Raw genomic sequence first — 23,337 nt, 5'->3', positions numbered from 1 at the left:
ACTGTGATCCCAACAATGACGGTGGGCCTCATAAAACTTTTAAAAAGTGTTTTTGAGCTTTTGACCCCTCGTAACTGTTGTCATGGTCACAATCGAGAGGAAATTTCCCCTGAGGGTGTGGACAGGAAGACACCCCGAGGGCATCCTGTCTCACCGTCAGAGACGGGACACAAAGGTGACTCAGTCACCAGTTTTCTACATTAAACCTTGGAGTCATAGTATGTTTATTCACATACACTGTACATGTCATAAAATCATTTCATTTTTGTTCTCTTTCACACTATCTTTACTATGCAAATGTATCCACATAGTAATCTGCACAATAACCTATGACAGATCGTGCTGCTGCTAATATGATCACTGGTTATCAAGTCATTGTTTGGTCTTCATGACAGTAGTTTTTGTACTTTTGTTCATTTCCTTACTTGCATTTTTTACAATGTGTACTTCATTTACTTCTTTTTGTTATTTACATTACTTTTTCTGCACTTTTTTATTTTTTGTAGTTTACCTTGCATTACTCACTTTCACTGCTTTTCTTTCTCAGGTTACTTATGTTAATTTTTGTACTTTTGCTAGTTTCCTTATATTATTTTTTGTAACTTTACATACTTGGGTTACTATCAGCACGTTTATTACTTGCATTACTTTTCTTTCTTTACTCATTTGCGTTACTTGTTACTTTTATTAATTGCATTACTTTCCTTATATTACTTTTGTTGCTTTCCTTACTTTACATGGTTGTTTTACTTCCAGCACTTTTATTACTCACATTAGTTTTCTTTCTTTCCTTGTTTGTGTTACTTGTTTCTTTTATTACTTGCATTACTTTCCTTATATTACTTATGTTCCTTGCTTTACATACCTGTTACTTTCAGCTCATTTAGTACTTGCATTACATTTCTTTCTTTACTTGTTTGCATTACTTGATACTTTTATTACTTGCATTACTATCTTTATTACTTATTTTACTTTCCTTACTTTACAAACTTGTTACTTTCAGCACTTTTAGTACTTCCATTACTTTTCTTACTTGACTCATTTGCATTACTTGTTACTTTTATTACTTACATTACTTTCCTTATATTACTTTTGTTGCTTTCCTTTACATACATGTTTTTCTTTTAGCACTTTTATTACTTGCATCGCTTTCCTTGCTTTACTCATTTGCATTTAGGGCTGGGTATCGTTCAAAAATTTTCAATATATCAATGCTGATACCGATACCTTGACTTTCCTTACTCATTTGCATTACTTGTATTACTTGCATTCCTTTCCTTATGTTACTTTTATTGCTTACTATACTTTACATACTTGTTTTACTTTCAGCACTTTTATTACTTGCATTACTTTTATTTCTTTACTCGTTTGTGTTACTTGTTACTTTTATTACTTGCATTACTTTCTTTATATTACTTGTTAATTTCCTTGCTTTACATACTTGTTACTTTCAGCTCTTTTAGTATTTGCATTACTTGTCTTTCTTTACTCATTTGCATTGTGTTACTTTTATTACTTGCATTATTTTCCTTATATTGCTTTCCTTACTTTACATACATTTTTTGCATCAGCCACCAGTCTATTTGACCTAAATTACTGATAGGTGAAACCACGGTTGCCAGGTCCACAGTTTTTCCTTCACCAAACCTTGTGTGCCTCCCATGCATTGTTACTTCTGATAAAAAACAAAGCCTCAGCTTTCAAAGCCTGTACATTTTATCACAAAATTCAAACAATAAATGGTGTTTTGGTGGTCTTAAGGCCGGGACACACCAAGCCAACATCAAAGGACTAGCAGCGACAAAAGCCGACAGTGTTGACCAAAAAGCTGCACTTGAACACACCGCACAGACTACAACCGACTCCAAACTAACATGTGCGTCCTGCGCTTGCGTGCGGAGGAATTGATTGTCTTTATTAGCAGCTATCAATAGTATATATTCCTCATTCAAAAGGAGAAACTGAAACAAGGATATATGAGATATACAGAGATATACGAAACGCAAAAAAGCAGCGCTTGCTTACCATTTTGAAGATCAGTTATTGTTGATGACTTTCTTCATTTTAAGAATGACGTAAAATAAAGGCATAACATGGCATAAAATAAATAGCATGAAATATAATAGTGTTGTTGTTTATTTTAACCTGTAATGTACCAAATTAGAGGGTTCCCTATAGAGGATATAGTGTACAGCATTAGCTGGGACAGATTTTTTTTTTTCCTTAAGAAAAACAAACTACAGGTGTCGGCATAGGCAGATATCCTTCTAAATAATCGTCTCTGTGTATCGGCTGAACATTTTTTTTATTGGTGCATCTCTACTTTAGTTACTTTTGTTACTTTACATACTTGCGTTACTTGCGTTAGTTTTAGCACTTTTATTGCTTATGTTTCTCATACACTGTAAAAAAATAAAAAACACAATTTGTTGAATCAGCTTAAAATAATTTGTTACCCTGCTGCCTTAACATTTTAAGTTCAGTCAACTAAACTAAGTTTAGTCAACTTGAAATGTTAAGTTGTACTAAGTAACAACTTAGATATTTGTGTTTGCTAAACTTAACAGATGGGTAAGTAACCCAGCTGCCTTAAAATTTTAAGGCAGCCAGGTTACAAATTAATGTAAGTTGACTCAACAAATTGTTTTTTACAGTGTATTCGTATTACTAGTGTTACTGGTATTACATCATTTTTGACAGTTGTTACTTGCTTTACTTTCCTTTGTATTACTTATATTACTTTCTTTACTTGTTACTTTTAGCACTTTTGTTACTCACATTACTTTGCTTACATTACTACTGTTACTTTCGTTACTTTCTCTTTGGTGCTTGCATTACTTTTGTTCCTTACCTTACCTGTGTCACTTTTTGTACTTGTAAACCTACAAACTCTGCGTTTCGTTTAAGGAATTTTGAATAAGTCTGTGTAGACCTGATCAGGCTAAATAAAACAAATTGCTTTCCTTACTATTACTTTCCTTGCTTATGTTACTTTGAGTACATTTGTTATCTTTCCTTATTTGCATTTCTTTGCATTTCATTTTATAAGTTCTTGTACAACTAATTCTTGCTTTAGAAAACATGTTTTAGACTAGGATACAGTAAATGTTATTGCCAATTGCATTTAATAAAATAAATATTATAAATATAAGATAAATACAAAAACAAACCGACAAACAAAACAAATATGTTCTTGTCTTTTTCAAACCCACTTGTATATGTCATGCATATACTTCTATATAATGCAGCCTTCAGTTTTTTCAATGTGTAATACTACAATAAATCAAATCCATGAACAGCTCTGGACCTGTATGGCAGGTTTTCTTCTTTATAACCACACCAGTTTGATGCTTGTGAAATTGGCAGTTTTGTTTGTACTCTTGGACTATCTACAGTTGTGTCTGCACAAGGCGACACAGGAAAAAACATTTGTGAGATTTTTTTTTTTTTTTTTTTCTCATACCTCCCCCTTTCCTTCTTTCCTATTCATTCTTTTAAAGAGGCTAATGCAATTAACTATTCAGCGAAGAAACGCCACTCGCACTCAAAGATCCTGTCCACTCTCTCTCTTTCTCAGTAGTGAATAGCAGTGCTCTGGTCTCGGTTCAGTGAAGTGTTAAAGTTCACCGATCTTACAGGCAGTGTTTGTTTTAGCACGCGTTTCCATAGATCTCTCGTTCCTGGCGACAAGAGGCCGCCGTCCGGCCGCAGTGTCTCTCACACACGCACTCGCTCATCCTGACTAGGCTTTTCATAAATGTTCTGTCATAGTAGACAAGTGTTAGTGTTTCAAATTAAGTTTATTTAACAGAAGTGTATTGTTGTTTCATTGTCATGTTGTACTTACAAAGGTTAAAAACGTGTTTTCTCAAATTAAGTGCATTGTTTATTTTTGTGCAAACCTGAAAGTGTCCTGAAAGAGTGTACTCAGCAAGTTGTCTCTTTGTACTGTGATGGTATGATGTACACTATGAACTAGGCTATAAATATAAAATCCAACATGTTGATACATGACATCTTTAAAAGTTTAATTTCCACCCTACCCTACCCTAGTTTTCAAATTGATTATCACACTTTTACACACTTTCTCCTGGGTTCCCCCTCAGTATGTGTGAGAGAGAAAACCAGGTGTTTTAGTTTTATGGCTGTTGTGTTGCCGTATATAGGCACGACAAAGAATTCAAACACCCTAACTACGTCACTTGCAGGTTTTGAAGAACAAGTTCTCAGTTTTATTGCTTTATTTGTTCCCACAAACAAGCAGAAGACCTTGAGGCTAAACTAAGCCTGATCTGGAGTTGTACAGTAGAAACATCTAGATTTGTACTAAACACAAAGTTGCTCTTTAACATTTTGGTGGTGCGTGTTTTGTTGGAGAAATTAGTGTTGCACTAGAAAAACACCTAGAAAAACAAAAAAATCTTATTTGGGATATTATGTGTGTCACCAGAAAGTTATAGTAACTTGTCTGCAGAAACAACAAAATAACAAAATACTGAAATAGTAGAAATTACTAAATGCAATGCTAACATTTTTACTTAAATTTTGCAAATGACACACTTTATTTGCTAAGATTCTCATATCGTCAGATCAGTCAATTAATCAATAAATAAATAACTTCTAAGCATAAGTTTAATTGTGGTAAAAGTGTGTACTTGTACTATAGTTCACCAAAAAATCTCAGAATTTTTATTCATACGGTGATGTCAATGGTCACCAAAACTTTTCAGTTCACAGCATTCTTTTCACAGATAAAAGGGAAGTCCAGGTTTGGAACAAGATGAACAAGTAAATGATGACAGAATGTTTCTTTTGGGGTGAACTATCCCATTTACAACGCCTGAGTGAATAATTTTCCAGATTGTTAGTACGTTACAGGTCAGAACACACAGGTCAAAGGACAATGTCAGATGGGCGGATGTACTGAGTCCAGGAATGTATTTATACTACACACCTGGATACTTAACAACAAATTTAAATAATTATTATGTTTTAAGTTCATTTTAAATTTGTTCTCTGTATGCTCTGAACGGGGTGTTTCCTCCGAGGAGGCAAGGGAGGCAGTTTCTTCTCAAAATATTGGATGATAGTACAAAAATAAAACAACGCCAATATTACAAAATATAATGGTTAATTAAAGCTGCAAGCAGTGATGAAAGGGCCCTCGCACCCGGGCTCACCACCGACTGGTGGCTTTAGGAAAAAAGCGCAAACGGTGGGCCGTATGCTTTTAATATAATAAATACTGGTGGAATATGTTAGTTACTTTAATGTGCCAAACGTCCTGCTGCCAGCTGGTGGAGCTATGCTTATAACTGGATATTCGCATGTTGATGATTTTTTTTTTTTTAATCAAATATATGAAGTTTGGTGCAGACTGAACATGAGATGCTTGAGTTAGTGTAAGACGTGACATATCTTGCTGCCAACAGGTGGCGCTATGATTATATCTGAATATTGGATTTTAGGTGTCTTCAGGCCAGGACTCTTACCAAACATGTGAAGTTTTTGGGCAGATCAGACGTTGCATGTTTAAGTTAGTGTAAAACAAGTCATTTCCTGTTGTCAGTAGGTGGCACTATGATAATAACTGAATATTGGCCTTCAGATGTGTTCATGCCAGGACTCTTATTGAACGTGACGTTTGGGGCAGATCAGACATTGTATGGCTGAGTTACAACAACTTCTATTCCCATGGCGAAACATTAAATTTTGTCAGGTCGCCACAGCGACGAAAACTCAAGATTTTTGCAATTTATCATAATGAAGGCCTTTAGATTAGACTGACCAAATATAATGTTGATATCATTAAATCTCTAGGAGGAGCTTGTAAAACAATTCGCTTCCTGTTGCCAGCAGGTGGTGCTATGACTATAACCCAATATGGGCATGTAGATGTCTTCAGGTCAGGAGTGTTATCACACATGTGAAGTTTTGGGCAGATCGGACATTGTATGGCTGAGTCATAGCAACTTCCTGTTTCATGACGAAACGTCAAAATTTGACAGGCTGCCACGGACACGCCCTCCAACGAAAACTCTAGATCTTCGTAATTTAACGTCACAAAGGGCTTTAGATTAGACTGACCAATTTTGGTGTTGATCCAAATAAATCTCTAGGAGGAGTTCATTCAAGTACGATGCCTGAAAATGGCAAAAATGGCACAAAATTTTCTAAGAAAATGAAAAATAACTGACTTCCTGACTTCGGATTTCGTGCCAGGAGATTTTTTTTTTGTAGGTATTGGTGTGTTACATGAGTGTGCCGATTTTCTGTACATGTACGTGAAACGTAACTCGAGGCGCATTCCGTTGAACGTATATAGGTGGCGCTATCGAGCCATTTTTTTCCACATCCACTTCTAAAACCCATATCAGATGTAAATTTTCGCCACTTCTGGAGCATGTGCAAAGTTTTGTGAGTTTTCGAGTATGTTTAGATTTAAAATGGCATGAAAACATCTGTGGGAGTTTTTAGGGAGTAATCAGCTGTGACCATTATTTACAGAGCTTTGAAGACTGATGATTAAATTCAAAAATATTTTAAAGGTAACTATTAAAAAGAATACACTGAAAAAATGTAAATGCTGCCTTGAGTTATTATTTTAGAATAAATGTAAAATGCTTAAAAACATGATGAGATTCATACTTGGTTGGCTTTAGTAAACAGAATACTGATTACATTGTTAATGTAAAAATATAAAATAGAATTGTTTTCTTCTTCTTCTTCTTCGTCTGCTTCTTCTACTTTTGCTGATAGTGTAGTAATGTTTATTCATCCAGAATATGAGACATTTGATTAAAAATAAAATGACTTTTTCCTCATTTTCCTGCTTCCTCATTTCAGAACACCACCGCACACCACTACTCTGGGGTGCTTTTCCTGTACAACGACGTAACTCGCTGATTAACCTCCATAGTACGATCCATTGTTGTGATAACGAACTAGCTAGTCACGACTGTTTTCCGAACACAGTCGCATCTCTATCTGAACCACATTGGTTCAACAAACTAGGGCCGTTGTTAATGACGTCACAGAGTAATAACTTCTGCTATTTAACTGATTAGAGATCTCTAAAATGAAACTATATTGAACATGGCACCTGATGACTAATTTCACTTTAACGCAAAATTACGAAGATCTAGAGTTTTCAATCAGAATGGCGTTTTTATCGGTGCCCTTTGGCAAGCCATACGGCATTAAAAGAGGCATTTTTGTACATTTTACGCGCATTTTTTAAGGCGTTTGCTATCAGGAGGGCATATTTGACTGCGCTAATACTGTTTTAAACGTTGTCAAAAACGGCGTTTTGTATGTAAATGCACTTTATCTATAGCGTAATTCTGACCCCTTTGGTTTACCCAGTCACCGTGATTTGTGCCTTTGTGTTTATACCAGCCACCTCGCGGCAAGTTTCTAATGCGCCCCAGAAGCGACTGCACGTTTTCGCGATCGTCAGCAACTGCACACGATCACAGATTGCACACTTTGATTCATTGTTCAGCAAATCTGTATTGTATTTGAATTTGAAACTTCACAGGCCCATTCAGGAGAGCCATAAGATATTACATATAAAATATTACATCTTGTAAAAAGGGACATAATAGGTGCCCTTTAACCCCTGAAGCTGTGTGGAGTACTTTTCATAAGGGATGGATGCTCGTCATCTGACTTTCGACTTTCGAATTTCGACAACAATTTACTGACTAAAGCTAATATAACAGTTTTTATTTTTGGGTGAACTATCCCTTTAATACAACTTGCTGTAAAAATAATGTAAATTATGAAATAATATTAACAATGTGTGTAATTGTGTCTTGCAGACAGAGGCTGAAGATCCGGACAGGGGGCAGCCGTGTATGCGATGTGGAGAACAGTGTCCTGGCTTCCGCATGCATGGATGGAGGTAAGACTGCGGTGTTAAAACCTGAGGAAAGACCCAGAAAGAAGGCTATTAAAGGACAACTTCCAGAACAACTATTTTCAAATAATGTACTCACCCCCTTGTCATCCAAGATGTTCATGTCTTTTTGTCTTTAGTCGTGAAGAAATTATGGTTTTTGAGGAAAACATTTCAGGATTTTTCTTCATATAATGGACTTCATTGGTGCCCTGATTTTGAGTTTCCAAAATGTAGTTTAAATGCGGCTTCAAAAGGCTCTAAATTATCCCAGCCAAGGAAGAAGGGTCTTATCTAGCGAAACGATTAGTAATTTTTTTTCGGAAAATAAAATTTTTTATACTTTTTAAGCACAAAATCTCATGTAGCACAGGCTCTGGGATGCGCATCCACGATGCTACGAATTAGTAATGGGTCATTCTTGAACAATTCTTTCATTTTGAACGAATCTTTAATGTGACTCGGGAAGAACGAGTCACTTTAAAGATGACTTGAAAAAAGATTGACTGAAAGGTCCGAGTCGGTAAAATGATCCGAACTTCCCATCACTACTACGAATCACGTCTAAGTTCAACGTCTGTGTACTGAGTATGGCGAAAAACGTAATTTTATTTTCTCCTACAACTTGAGAGGAGGACATTGTTGAACCTTTTTGTTTGTAAACAGTGTTAATAAACTTACTTGCACTTTGTTAGTCTTTGCGCATTCGCTTTGTAAACACTGGGTCTGTAGATCCACATGACCTTTTGACGTGATTCAGTAGTACGTAGCGTCGTGGACGCGCATCTCAGAGTCTGTGCTGCACTAGCTTTTGTGCTTAAAAAGCTTTGCTTATACAAATTTTTATTTTCCAAAAAAAATGAAGTCCAAAAACCATAATTTCTTCCCCCACTGAAGACAGAAAGACATGAACATCTTGGATGACAAGGGGGTGAGTACATTATTTGCAAATTGTTGTTCTGGAAGTGGACTTCTCCTTTAAAACTTCCTTGCCTTCCCTTTTTACTGTATTTTATTTTCACTTGAAATGGAAATGATTCGAGCCTTAATCAAAGCAACGCATTCAGTATGTGCACCCAACCCTTGACTTACTTTTAATGGACACTCATCCCAGCCCTGAAAATGTACAGACATAAACGTAACATCCTCAGACATAACATCTTGAATTGTTGTTTTAGTTATGCGTTTGTTTTGAAATTAAGTTTTGGAAAGGGAAAGGAGGAAAGATGGTGCTGATAAACTGCAGTCTGTCAGGAGCAGATACGCATGTGCGCTGAGTGAGACCTGGGATTCTTGTGTGCAACATGAGACGTCTAATCATATTTCCAGAGCAGGTAATGAGAGCCGCGCTGTGTTTACACTGAGCACGCTTCGCTGTTACACCATCAGATGAAGAATGAGGAGCTTTAGTGAAGCTTTAGTGTGTGTTTGTGTTCTCTGCTCTCTAATGCTGATCGCACTAATATTGCGGGATTCTTGATTGTTATTTCTGGGAATAAGTTTATGACTCCAACATCATCCACATTTAAACAATCCAGCTCATTTGGCATTGCTTGGCTGTTTATCAGACAATGTTCTCTTGTATTGTGAATGAATAAAAAAACCTTTTTTTGTGAAATAACTATTTAAAAATTTAAATTCTGAATTTTAAACAATTCAGTCTGTTTTGCAACCGTTCTTTTTTTTAATAGATATTTTATTTATGTATTATATATTATATCACCATATAGTGCCTTTCAACCCTCACAATACTCAAAAAAAATTTTGGTCTTAATTTCCCATATGTCATGTCATAAATAGTAAACACTCAAGTACTATAGAAACATATTAGCTGAGCTCCCACACATTTTTTTTAGATAATTATGGGCCATTATTTGAAGCATACGCCATAAGATTATGTCCACCCTGTCATGGACATTTAGTGCAAACTGTGATATTTGGATGCAGTTTTTTGTTTGCATGTTATTGCCTAAACACCTAGCTATTGAACACACTGGATTATAGAGATATGATTAAATTATTATTTAAAATTTTATTTTAAAAAATGTTGGTATATTTACATATATTTACAACTTACATATTTTGCAAATACTGTATTCGATTTACTTCTGGCATATTTTATGCCGACAGGGTGGACATGTTAAGCTTAAGAAAGCAAGTAAGCAAACTCATACGAAGAAAATTTGTCAATTTAAAAGTCACCAACTTACTCACCTCAGTTGTTGAAATTCCCACCACTGAAGAGACCAAAAAATTCTGTTGTCCTGATGTCACTAAAGGGGACGGCCTTTTCTTAAAGTGGCGGATTCCCCAATATGACAGAGTGGACAATCATTCAAAGGACATGGACAAACTCTTCTTTTTTTAATAAATAAAAATGGTCAATACATTGAAACTGAGTAATCTCTTATTTTACTATATATATATATATATATATATATATATAGATAGATAGATAGATAGATAGATATATATATATATATATATATATATATATATATATATATATATATATATATATATATAGATAGATATAGATAGATATAGATAGATATAGATATTAGATATAAGACTTATTTAAACAAAATAAATTAGAATAAACAGAACTGTTTTAAGAATGTAAACAAAAAAATACATAGCAAAATCACTTTAAAATAAAAACAAAAAAATATAAAACTAATAGAGAGTTTAAAAAAATGGGACATGGACAAACTCTTCTTTTTTAATAAATAAAAATGGTCAATACACTGAAACTGAGTAATCTCTTATTTTACAAACAAAATTTAAAAATGTTATGCTTTTACTATATTCTACTCTCATTCCAATTTAATGAGCAGTGCATGGGACATAGCAAAATAACACGCATCCTCATACACAAAACTTAAAAAAATGTAATCTAAAGAGCCAAGTAATGCTTTTGTTATAAATAGATGGATAGAGAGAGAGAGAGATTTGGAAATATTTATATATTTCAGAGGCAGTTCAGAATTGTAGATTATGTTTCCATCAGATTAATTTTAGATGTCAGGAATAAGAATCCAAAGGGCAGTTTGTGACGTTAATACATGCCAGCTGTTGATCCTTTCTTTTGTGGGCATTATATTAAAAACAGATCAGTAGTTTAGCTGTCTTGCATGTCTCTCTTATTCAGATTCACATGGAAATTTCTTTATCGGCTACTACAATCATTTTATCTGTTTTGTTGTTATGCACCACTGTAAAAAACAAACAAAAAAGTCCCTGCTTAATCCTTAAAGAATTGTCTAGTAAATAGTAATTTGGACAAATGCATTTAAAAAGATCAAGAACTCTCATGAGATGACAACTTAAGTCATACCAATGGTCTAAGAAAGCTTTTTCATTCGACATAATCGTGAACACATGACCAGCCAAATACCACTGACCTTGTCTCAATGGCATACGTTTTTGAGAGGTTTTACTTTTGCATGACGCTACATCCACACCAGTAGGTGTCAGTTTGCAGAATCACCCACTGTTGTATCGGCCAGCACAACATAAAACATCACAAATGTCTTACACACCTTAAAAATAGATTGGACTGAAAGCTCCAGTGTATGTCCTCAGAGCTTGGGTCATATTTTAACCACTTGTTTAAACACACACACACACACACACACACACACACACCTCAGAAACACTTACCTTCAACTGCCAGCCGGTGTGTGAAGAAGCAGACAATGACCTGGAACAAATGCTAAAGGACATGAGACATTCCAGTGAGTTCAAAGGTGTGTGTGTGTGTGTGTGTACATGTGTGTTTTACATAGCTATCGTTGGAGGGAAAACTGTTAAATTGTATTCAGTGTTGGAAAAACTGATAACATTTTCAAAGTTAAAATGGTTTATGAATAAAATAAATAATGTTAAAAACAAACAAACAAAAATTAATAAAAAAAAAAAAAAAAAATATATATATATATATATATATATATATATATATAGATATAGATATTACATATAAGACTTATTTAAACAAAATAAATCAGAATAAATTAAAATGTTTAAGTACTAAAAAACGAAAATGGAAATAAACTTTAAAATGAAAACTAAAAAAAATATAAAAAATAATAGAGAGTTAAAAAAAATAATAAATACGGTCACACTTTACAATAAATTATTCATTGTTTTTGTTTTTTTTTAAGTTCACAGTGCATTGACTAATGTTAACAAACTCAACTTGTGATTTTAATGCATTAATAAATGCTGAAATTAACATTAACTATGATTAATAAATGATTAATAAAAATGATTGTGCATTCTTAGTTCATGTTAACTAATGTAGTTAATTAATGTTAACTAATGAACCTTATTGTAAACCGTTAACATAAATACTAATAGTGCATTTAAATAATGCAAAAATAACATTGATTTGGAGTAGCATTAGTCTGGCTTCTTTATATTTACTTAAATTAGCATTAAGTCTATGGTATGTCCTGATTTAGGCCCTGATTGATAGTTTTATGTATAAAAATACATAGCGTGTGTATCGTAATGAAACAGTCTTTATGGGATTGTGTCATTTAGATGACACAAAAAAAAATGCAAGTTTGCTTAATGAATATATAATTTCAAGATACAGTAAATTCAGTAATTTGGGGATTGAAATTGAGATTTCTTTTAAAGGCAAAACTGTGCTGGAATGTCTTTAATATGTTAATGATAGCCTAGTTTCTTTTCACTGAACTACCATATTGCCCTACATTTTCTTGTTTGAGTATGCCATAGTAAATAAATAATAAATAAACATGCCTCTTTTTAGGGGATGTATCAGGATCTTATACTCATCATTTCTCACCTCCAAGTAGTTGGGCAACACTAGCTTTTGGCATTATTGGTCTCTTTTACTCCCCTGTGTGTCTAAATTAACAGAGCAGAAACTAGCCATAAATCTTATTAGATTTAACGCCTGTGCTGCTGTCCAGAGTCATACATCAACATCAGGCAAAATCTAATCTGTTGCTCATTCTTCGCTGTTCACATACTAATCCAGAGAAACAATCTCATCTATGAAACAACATGGCTTTAATCTGACTGTGTACTGCTTTAATCTTTGTGAAGTATTCACATAGTGTCTCAAACATCATGTGGAAATCAACATGTGTTGCAGCGACGTTACAGTCCATCACTGCTGTTTCTTTTTTCATATTCTACCCGTTCTGCCTTGGTTCTTTTCTTCACAGACTCTTTCCCCCATGTCCACCCGTCTGGCCCCCTATTTTGTGTCTTAATCCGTCCTGTCAGACTAATAAGATTAGTCCTTTCAGGTCCTTCTTCTGCCAGACTGCAGGAATAGAGCCATCAGACTCCCACACTTCCCCTCCTCTCTCAACAGTTTCCCTCTTCTGTCTCACTGCATCTTATTTTAGCCATTGACTTGCTCCCATTCACTCATTCTCATTTGCCTTTAGTTATGTTGATCAGTATGGGGAACAACTATCTAAATGCAGCAATGCTAGATACTGTACTAGCAATGTTTATCAGTAGTATGAGACTAGTTTATGGAATTACTTTTGTGGCAATTAAAATGAATGTACAATTTCAAGAAACATATAAAATATAAACTGAATCTGAATAAAATGAAACTGGAAAAAAAATAAATTGCGGACAAAATCTTTGACTTCATTTTTAACACACTGCAAGTTTTGCAGTGTCATTCGCTAACAGACGCTCACATCCATACTGGCGCAAGTAACGCCTTCACTTTCAGGTCAAGAATCTGTCAATCAAAAACTCAGTAGCCAATGAGAAAACACCGCTGCTAGCCCCGCCCCCATGAGAGATTTGTGCCAGAAGCCTAAACGAAAACTTTAGAAGTGTAAACGTAAGTACAGATCAGTGAATGAAAGAGGAGAAAACAGTTGCAAAACTTGCAGTGTGTTAAAAACGAAGTCAAAGATTTTGTCTGCAATTAATTTTTTTTTTTCCAGTTTCAAAGACATTCAGATTCAGTTGATATTTTTATACGTTTCTTGAAATTGTACATTCATTTTAATTTTCACAAAAGTAATTCCATACTAGTTTAGCTGTTTTCAGACTAGATCATGTTTCCAACTTTTATTTTTTTTTAAGGTTATTCAGATTCAAGTTCCAAATTGTTTTTTTTATTTTTATACAGTACATTTCAGCAGTTTGTGGGTGGTAAGATTCATTAAAGGGGTCATTGGATGCCCATTTTCCACCAGTAAATATGATTCTTTAGGGTCTTAATGAAAAGTCTATAATATACTTTGGTTAAAAATTCTCAATGGTAGTGTAAAACAAAACCCTTTTTACCTTGCCAAAATCAGCTCTGCGAAAATCATCTCATTCTGGTCGAGGCTGCTTTAAATGCAAATGAGCTCTGCTTGCCCCGCCCCTCTCTTCTCTCTGTGGAGTGACGAGCCTGTTTACTTTAGCCGCATTTAGCCGCATTTAGCCGCGTTTAGCCGATAAACTTGCTAACTAGCACATTATTAGGAAAGGCAATCACAAAGATTCATAAAAAAATCCTTATACTCACTTCTGCTGTAGGTGAAGCTGGATCATGAATGATTTGCGTGAACATAGACGGATATATATGTAGATCAGGAGGTGCATTCCCTTCATAAACAAACTTAATCTACTGCATCTTCAGCGGCTCAGATGTCAGGGAGTAAATGATGACCACTATCATTATTCATTATTACATCCAGCAACACAACACCTCAATCGCTCAATCAGAGATGTTGTTGTCTAACTTACATCCCTGCTCTGGCATCGAAACAAAGAGGTCGGACTGTTACAGCTGATCTGAGGTAAGACGCTCATGTCAATCAACTATTGTGTGAGTGGCCTCTGTTGGTGTGACGCCACAACGACAGGCATCTGTGAATGGCTCGATTTGAAAAATGGGATATTATTTTTACAGATTAATTAAAACCACTGCAGGGATTTTTTATCATTATAGTGTAGATTTGTACATACACTGACAACACACATTAATGTTCAAACAACATGTAAAAGTGAACTTAGCATCCGATGACCCCTTTAATGATTTTAAATGAAGTCTCTTATTCTCACTTGGGCTGAATTTATTTGATGAAATCTCTGTTGCAATATATTTACAAATGTAATTTATTCCTGAATTTTCAGCATCATTACCCCAGTCTTCGGTGTCACATGATCCTTCAGGAATCATTCTAATATACGCATTTGCTGCTTAAGAAACATTTATTATTATTATCAATGCTGAAAACAGCTCTGTTTAATATTTTTGTGGACACTGTGTTGAAACAGAAGGTTGAAGGCCAGAGAAATACAGCACTGAGTCTAGCTTACTGCTGTATAGGGTGGCTTGACTGTAGTTAAAGTACTTTAAATTATGAATAGCTTGTAGCTCAGAAAGGTACAGTTTCAAGGTCCTCAACAGATATTTATGTATAAAATCTGATGTTTATGGATAAATTTGTAAGTGCACATGCATATGCATTCAGTGCTTCAGGCAAAACACAACACTCACTGAATGACAGGATAACATCACATACTGACAAGAAATGCATTTCTGAGACAGAAGAGGCACATGTTTTTGACACCAGAACCGGAGGCAATATGTGCTTGGTTTGAGCACTGTTTATTTGCCTTTTAATAATGTTATCTAGCAGACAGTAGCATTTCATTTTAATAAGCTATATATATATATATATATATATATATATATATATATATATATAATACTGATTATTGGTTAACCAGTATTTTTTGATGGCCAATTCTGATATCTTAGTCTCAGTGTGTCTGTTGACCAATATAAAAAGCTAATTTATATGATAATAATTTATTTAATATTTAATTTAAAAATAGTAAGTATTTACTAAATAAGATTTAAAAAAGGAATCAGTATAAAAAAGGGAACAAATACTTAGATAGCAGCTTCTTGATTCTGTGATCCTGTTGTAGTATTTTTACAAATTAAGAATGTTAAAAATATGAAAAAAGGAAGTAAACACTAACCAACAGTGCACTCTGTAATCTGATAAGTCTTAGTGGTGTCAAAATAAAAGTCCCACTTACAACACTTATCGGCCAAACATAAACATATCGGGCAATGCTGATAATCAAAAAATTGGCAAATATGTGACCCTGAACCACAAAACCAGTCTTAAGTAGCATTTATATATTTGTAGCAATAGCCAACAATACAATGTATGGGTCAAAATTATCGATTTTTCTTTTATGCCAAAAATCATTAGGATATTAAGTAAAGATCATGTCCCATGAAGATATTTTGTAAATTTTCAACTGTAAATATATCAAAACTTAATTTTTGATTAGTAATATGCTTTGCTAAGAACTTCATTTTGGCAACTTTAAAGGTGATTTTCTCAGTATTTTGTTTTTTGCACCCTCAGATTCCAGATTTTTAAATAGCTGAATCAAATGTTGTCCTATCCTAACAAACCATACATCAATGGAAAGCTTATTTATTCATCTTTCAAATGATGTCTAAATCTCCATTTCAAAAAATGGACCCTTATGACTGGTTTTGTGGTCCAGGATCACATATTGTCAGACATATAGACATTGATGATAAATCAGGCAACCACTAAAACTAATAATATAATATATGTGTGTACATTATGTATATAATTGGAAACAACAAAATGTAGTTTTTTTTTTTTCTTCTTCTTTTTTTTACTAGTAGGTAATTGTGTCATACTTTCTAAATGACACATGACACACTCTTGTTGAATTAAAACATTTGGTTGTATTTTGAGGAACAAACAAAGGAAAGCTTCATTTTCTATTTTACATTTATGATAAGTTGTTTTATGTATCTGCTATCAAACAATAAAACATATTCATGCTAGAATTTGGGATTCACCAGCAACTGTGGATAGTGGGGGGAAATCCAACCTTGAATTTATTAGCATGAACTGAAATGACTTCATTGCATTACATACAGGGCTAAATTTAATTTAAAAACACACCAAAACTTCATATGTATGTGACTTAATTAGGTGTGATTTGGCTTGAAGGAATTAGCTTTATGTGTGCCAGGATGATGAAATGTCTGTGAATAGATTGGTCCCAGAAAGCATGCCAGCTGAGCACAAGCAGACAGCCAGAGAGAGGGAGAGCGCCGGAGAGAACATCCGTCATGTCACGCATGTCTGCCGGAGTACAAATTTAGATGCGATCCAAAACAGTTGTCATAGAGGTCGTCCAGCTCTTGTGAGAATTACTAGTGAGCTCCTGGTTGTGATAAGAGAGTCTGGCAGGATGGTACTAGTTGAATTACCAGTGGAGAGTGAGGCAGCGATTACTCAACCGCTAATTGGTGCTGTCGTGACACCCGCACCAGAAAGTCTCCATCTGTCACTGAAACCATATCCCTCCATTACTCATCTTCAAGTATGCAACTCTTTAGTGCATAACACTTTTTATACTGCATTATTATTGTTTTTTCGTTTTGTACCTCAAAAGCCTGACTTTAGGTAACATAGGAAATTTGCATATCAATATAGAGTGCTTGTCCACTTTTACAGTGGCACTGGTTCCAGTATATTTCCATTCACACAGGGATTTTAAAACATTTTTAGTTAAAGCCATGAATCAAACCAATTAGCTACAAGGAGAATCAAGACATTACCAACTTTGATTTGAAGCAAAAAAAAAAGCAGTTGAAAATTGGACGAAAGGAATAAAGTACAAAGGTTATGAGGGAAAGAACTACAATCCCATAGAGCATTGCAAATGACATTGAATTAAAAATGGAGAAAAAAAAACTGCTAATTTAAGTTGTTAGTTGTATCTATAGAAAGAAAACATTTTAAGTTAATCGCAAAATATACATTTTCATGGGAGTGGGTGGGGCTAAAGACCTATTTTGCCATGCATTATGTGACTCTGATTGCTAGAATTTTCTGTAGAGCTTTATGGGTAATGTAGTTCTCATAAACACGTTTTGGAGATTTAAACGGAAGTGAAGGAAATGTTAAATATAGTCGCAAAAAGCATTTTTTTTTTGCTTCAGAATATTACAGTTGAGTACTTCCATGATGTTTTCTCTTCCTTTCTGGGCCTTCGAAGTGAAAGTTGCATAGGCTGTCAATGGAGGGACAGAAACCTCTCGCATTTCATTTAAGATATCTGTAATTGTGTTCCGAGGATGAACGAAAGTCTTAGGGGATTGGAACGACTTGAGGGTAAGTAAATAATGACAGAAATTTTATTTTTGGATAAACTATCCCTTTAAGACTCAAAACTGTTTTATAAAGGATCTTTTACGTGTCATGTTTTGACTTGACTGGGACCACATCAAAGATTCAAAGATTGACAAGAATGACGAGACTGACAAACATGCTGACAGAAGCTTTGTTATGATTGATTGACAAGCTTATCAAAACGTAACCCATAAGTCGTTCGGTTTCAGCAGCAGCCTCAGTGGTTAGAATCATAATGAATTTTACCTTTTCAGAAGAAAACACGAGAGCCGCAGAAATATAGACCTTAGTCAGGGTAGCACTGAGCTTAACTGTTGGTCAGGAATGAAAACAAGGCTGAGAAGCATGAAAGTACAGTGTGTTCAAAGGATTGTACTGTTGTGTAACAACATGCCAATTGTTCAGGTGACAAACATCTTTCCAAAAGACTTTCATTAGACAAAAAACCCAGAAGACAGCTTTGAAAGTTCAAAATTATTTATACGGTGCCTGCTATTTACATTTTAATTTAAAAGTTTACATAAACCTTGCAGAATCTGCAAAATGTTAATTATTTTACCAAAATAAAAGGGGTCATACAAAATGCATGTTATTTTTTATTTAGTACTGACCTGAATAAGCAACACAACATGCAGGGTCTTCCAGGATCGTGACACTTCCAGTGTCAATATGCTGACGCGAAAGGTATTGGGAATTTTATTGTCATGATTAAATTACATATTGGGTAATAATTTTGCCATTATTGCATTGGTTTTTCAATGTAAATAGTCAAAACAATTTTTTGCATTACACTATTTACACATTTATGAGCATGTAACCCAACCCCTGCCACTAAACCTAACAATGTAATGTCAATGTAAAACACAGCAAGTAACAGGCAGATTTTCTTTAGAAAAATCCTTCAGGTCCCACAAATTCTTTGGACTTTCAGCATTGTTGTGTATTTGAACACTTTAAAACAATGACTGTATGATTTGAGATCTATCTTTTCACACTGTGGACAACTAAGGCACTCATTTGCAACTATTACGAAGCATTAAGAGTCGGGGGGTGAAAACTTTTGGAATTTAAAGATCAGGGTAAATGTAACTTATTTTGTCTTATGGGAAACATGTAAGTATTTTCTGTAACTTCCCAAGGGCAGTACTAAAAGAAAAAAAAAAATCTAATATTTAGGCAAAATAAGAAAAATGTACACATCTTCATTCTGTTCAAAAGTTTTCACCCCCTGGCTCTTAATGCATGTTTTTTTCATTCTGGAGCATCAGTGAGTGTTTGAACCTTCTGTAATAGTTGCATATGAGTCCCTCAGTTGTCCTCAGTGTGAAAAGATGGATCTCAAAATCATACAGTCGTTGTTGGAAAGGATTCAAATACACAAAAAATGCTGAAAAACCAAAGAATTTGTAGAACCTGAAGAATTAGAACAGCGGGCAGTTTAACTGTTCAGGACAAACAAGGGACTGTTTACTATCACTACTATCAAACTATCACTAGAAAAAAAAAAAACAGTTGTGGATCATTCAGGTAACAACACAATATTAAGAATCAAGTGTATGTAAACTTTTGAATGGGGTCAATTTTATATATTCAACTATTATTTTCTCTTTTCCGATTATTAAACATCTTTTATATGAAATATCTTATTGAGGTCAGTACTAAATAAAAAAAAATAACATGCATTTTGTATGATCCCTCTTATTTTGGTAAAATAATTAACATTTTGCAGATTCGGCAAAGTGAATGTAAACTTTTGACTTCAGCTGTATGCATTGCATGCAGCTGCATGCAATTGTAGGACTTTTTAATTGTACATTTTTTTCAGCAGGGATTTGTGGCATAATGCTGATGATCACAAATATAGTTTTGACTCATCTTTTTTTCTTTAAAAAAAAAAAGAAAACAAAAAAAAGGCAAGGCTGCAGTGAGTCACAGTGGTCGGGAATGGGGCCAATTTAGTATTTTAATGTTTTTGAATTAGCCTCACTGCAAGTCAGACCTCCAAGAATGTCCAACTTGCATTAAACCTGTAATATTCTTTTAAGATGAAAAAGGCAAAAGAGAGGCAACTTCATACTGTACATCCTTATTATCACATGAGCTGCTACAGATGAGAACATGTTTGAAAAATGAAATCTGAAACATGTTGTTGGTGAGGGAGGAGCAGAGGGGAGGGATTGTGCAGGAAGCCACCTATTGTTTGGGTCCAGTGTTGGCTTCAGCGGCCTGAGGGGGGAGAATCAGAGAAGCAGAGAGGACTGTCATTTGACTCGGCTCAAGTGGCTGACGTTTTGTTCACTACCAGGTCATTGAAGAATGGCTAACTTGCTTAAACCACCTTAAGTTTGAACAATTCACTATATAACAGCTCTTAAAACCAAGTTTGAAATGGATTTTGCATCGTCATGGACGACACTGTGATCAAGGTAATATACTCTGGATACTGATCACTTGGTGTTCGGTTACCTAGAATATGATCTTGTTAAGCATATCAGTTTAGTGTTTGAACTCTACTTGACAGGAAGTTTGTTCAGATTTTGACAGTCATAACAACAATAGCGATGATAATGATGATATATTGGCTGGTTAGTTTGGTAGAACTATCTGTTTGTTGAATAATTAGAGTATTTATTCTGTTGTAAATAATGTCTCAGATTTTAAAAAAATACCCCCCTCAGATTTTTCAGACATAGCTTATGAATGCAGAAATGCAACTTTGTAATGAAGTTTGCATGATTACTGTGCTGTGGAGGAAAAAAGTTTCTAAAAATGGCAGATATAGTCATTCACATTGTCATTCCAGTAATTTTCTTGTTGCCTTAATACTGTACTGAGGGAAAAATTGTCCAGAAGTGGCAGATATTCCCATATCTTTTCTATACAGTGATTCATTATTATTTTCTGTTAAGTTTGATTGCAATTTTGCTGGGTTTATTAAAAAAAGGAGGTTGGGATTTGAACCTGGATCCATAAGCTTGTTAAACAAAGTCATATCAGTAGACTATCATATCTTAAACATTAAAACCAAACCATTATGTCATTAAAATGTGAACTTAATTGATTACGTTTTTTGTTGTTGTTGTTGATTTAAGTCTTGCCTGAGGCTGCGAGTGAGCCACTGTTTAATAAGTTTATTTCAGCGGTGACTACTGCATGCCCAGTGTGTCAAACTGAATGAGGTAAATTGTAAACACAGAGTCAGCATTTAATTATTGCCATAAAGATTTGGCAGCGTATCTGATTTATACATAATTTATTAGCAATGGTTTTGGTACAATACAGTTATTTTATACCTCAACCTTAATTCCTTAATAGTATTGTATAATAGTCTTAGTGTAATCTATAATCTAATTCTCAATAGTTTTATGTTTAGGCTTTTAGGATTTTTCCCCCAAAACAGAGGTACCAAACAACTACTGAACTGTGTATTCAAATTGTTTATGGTTAAGTAAAATAATAATCGGTTTAACATGAAAATAGATGATTGTGTTTTCCACAGTTTTGTGCTGTGGGATTCTTTGTGAACTTTTTTGAGCAATAACATGAATAGTGTGAATCAGTGTTTTGAAATGATTCACTAAATCATACTGTACAAACTGTATTTTCTATCCCCTTACTCTAAACCTACTCCTCACACAAAACCTTCTACTATTTTAGATTTATGAAACACTTTATTCTAGGACTGAAACGATTCCTCAAGTAACTCCAATACAAAAAATCATCAAGGCAAATTATTTGCCTCAAGGCTTCGTTTAGTCCATTTACTGTAACTACACACAGAACACTGTGTTTCCCCACGGACCATTATTACTGATGCACAAACCAATAAATGCTGGACATATTTAAGACCGTAAATTAATGGTGTTTAGTCATGATATCCCTAAGTTAGCTATGTTTTGTTAAAGACTAAGTGCCATTTATGCTGATTGTCTCATTCTCTCTCTGTGACACACAGAAAGTTAGAAAGTTAGTGAATATCAAACGAAGAGTGCCTCAGCATTACAAATGTGATACTGATTTTATGCAAAAGTTCATCAATAAACTAGGTTAATATTAAGAGACTTGCGTTTTAGACAGCAGATTGCCTGTTTTTGCTATATTTCGCCAACAAATAACCATAACAAACACAGCCACAGCACTGTTTTGCGTCTTTGAGCAACATGACGGTGTTTCGTTCGTGAATGAATCACCTGTTAAAGAAGTCCACTTCCAGAAAAACAAATAACAAATAATTTACTCACCCCCTTGTCATCCAAGATGTTTATGTCTTTCTGTCTTCAGTCGTAAAGAAATTATGGTTTTTGAGGAAAACATTTCAGGATTTTTCTTCATATAATGGACTTCATTGGTGCCCGATTTTGAACTTCCAAAATGTAGTTTAAATGCAGCTTCAAAGGCTCTAAATGATCCCAGCAGAGGAAGAAGGGTCTTATCTAGTGAAGCGATCGGTCATTATTTTTTTTTTAAATAAAAATTTGTATACTTTTTAAGCATAAAAGGTCGTGTAGCACAGGCTCTGGGATGCGCATTTTTGAATGATTCGTTAATTTTGAACAGATCTTTAATGTGACTCAGGAAGAACGAGTCGTCTCGGGGAGTGATTCGTTCAGTCGCGCATGTGCAACATCCTATTAGGTTCTGTACTGGAATTAGTTCACCTGTTCCGAATCTTCGTTTTTTTGAGTTGTTCGTTCATCTTATGGGGCTGTCATGTGATGAACGAACGACTCAAACCCAAAAACTTGTCAGATAAGAGGTGAGGTGTGCGAATCATAGACTAAAGATCCAGGTAAACAATAAATTAATCTTTTCTGTTTCTTGTAGCGTTATTGTTTCGTCTTGTTTGTAGTGTGATCAACATTTGTGTAAGCAGTAGATGTGTTAGGGAAGTAACACGTAACATTTTAATTATATTTTGCTAAAATTAATGAAATCAAAAAGATTCGTTCATTTTGCAGAACGAGACTCAAAGGTCCCACTCAGTAAAATGATCTGAACTTCCCATCACTACTACGAATCACGTGTAAGTTCATCGTCTGTGTACTCCGGCTCAAAAAGGTAGAGAATGGCAAAAAACTCCATCTTATTTTCTCCTACAACTTCAGAATCGTCCAACAAACGTTGTAGATTTTTGTTTGTAAACAGCGCTTGACTTACTTGCACTTTCTTAGTCTTTGCACGTTCCCTTTGTAAACACTGGGTCTGTAGTTCCACATGACCTTTCGACGTGATTCA

The 23,337-nt window shown here is 34.5% G+C and overlaps 1 protein-coding gene across 1 annotated transcript in view; it reads left to right on the top strand.

Annotated features, from left to right (window-relative positions):
* The window catches only part of prickle3 (prickle homolog 3), a 58,748-nt gene that overhangs the window by 1,353 nt on the left and 34,058 nt on the right, over positions 1-23,337 (top strand). The window contains 1 exon segment of the mRNA XM_051118143.1: positions 7,824-7,906. Coding sequence (XP_050974100.1) covers positions 7,824-7,906 — 83 coding nt within the window.

This window comes from Labeo rohita, chromosome 8 (genome assembly GCF_022985175.1).
Source record: "Labeo rohita strain BAU-BD-2019 chromosome 8, IGBB_LRoh.1.0, whole genome shotgun sequence".
Lineage (NCBI taxonomy): Eukaryota > Metazoa > Chordata > Actinopteri > Cypriniformes > Cyprinidae > Labeo > Labeo rohita.
Note: the sequence above shows the minus strand (reverse complement) of the source record. Positions and strands in the feature narration are given on the sequence as shown.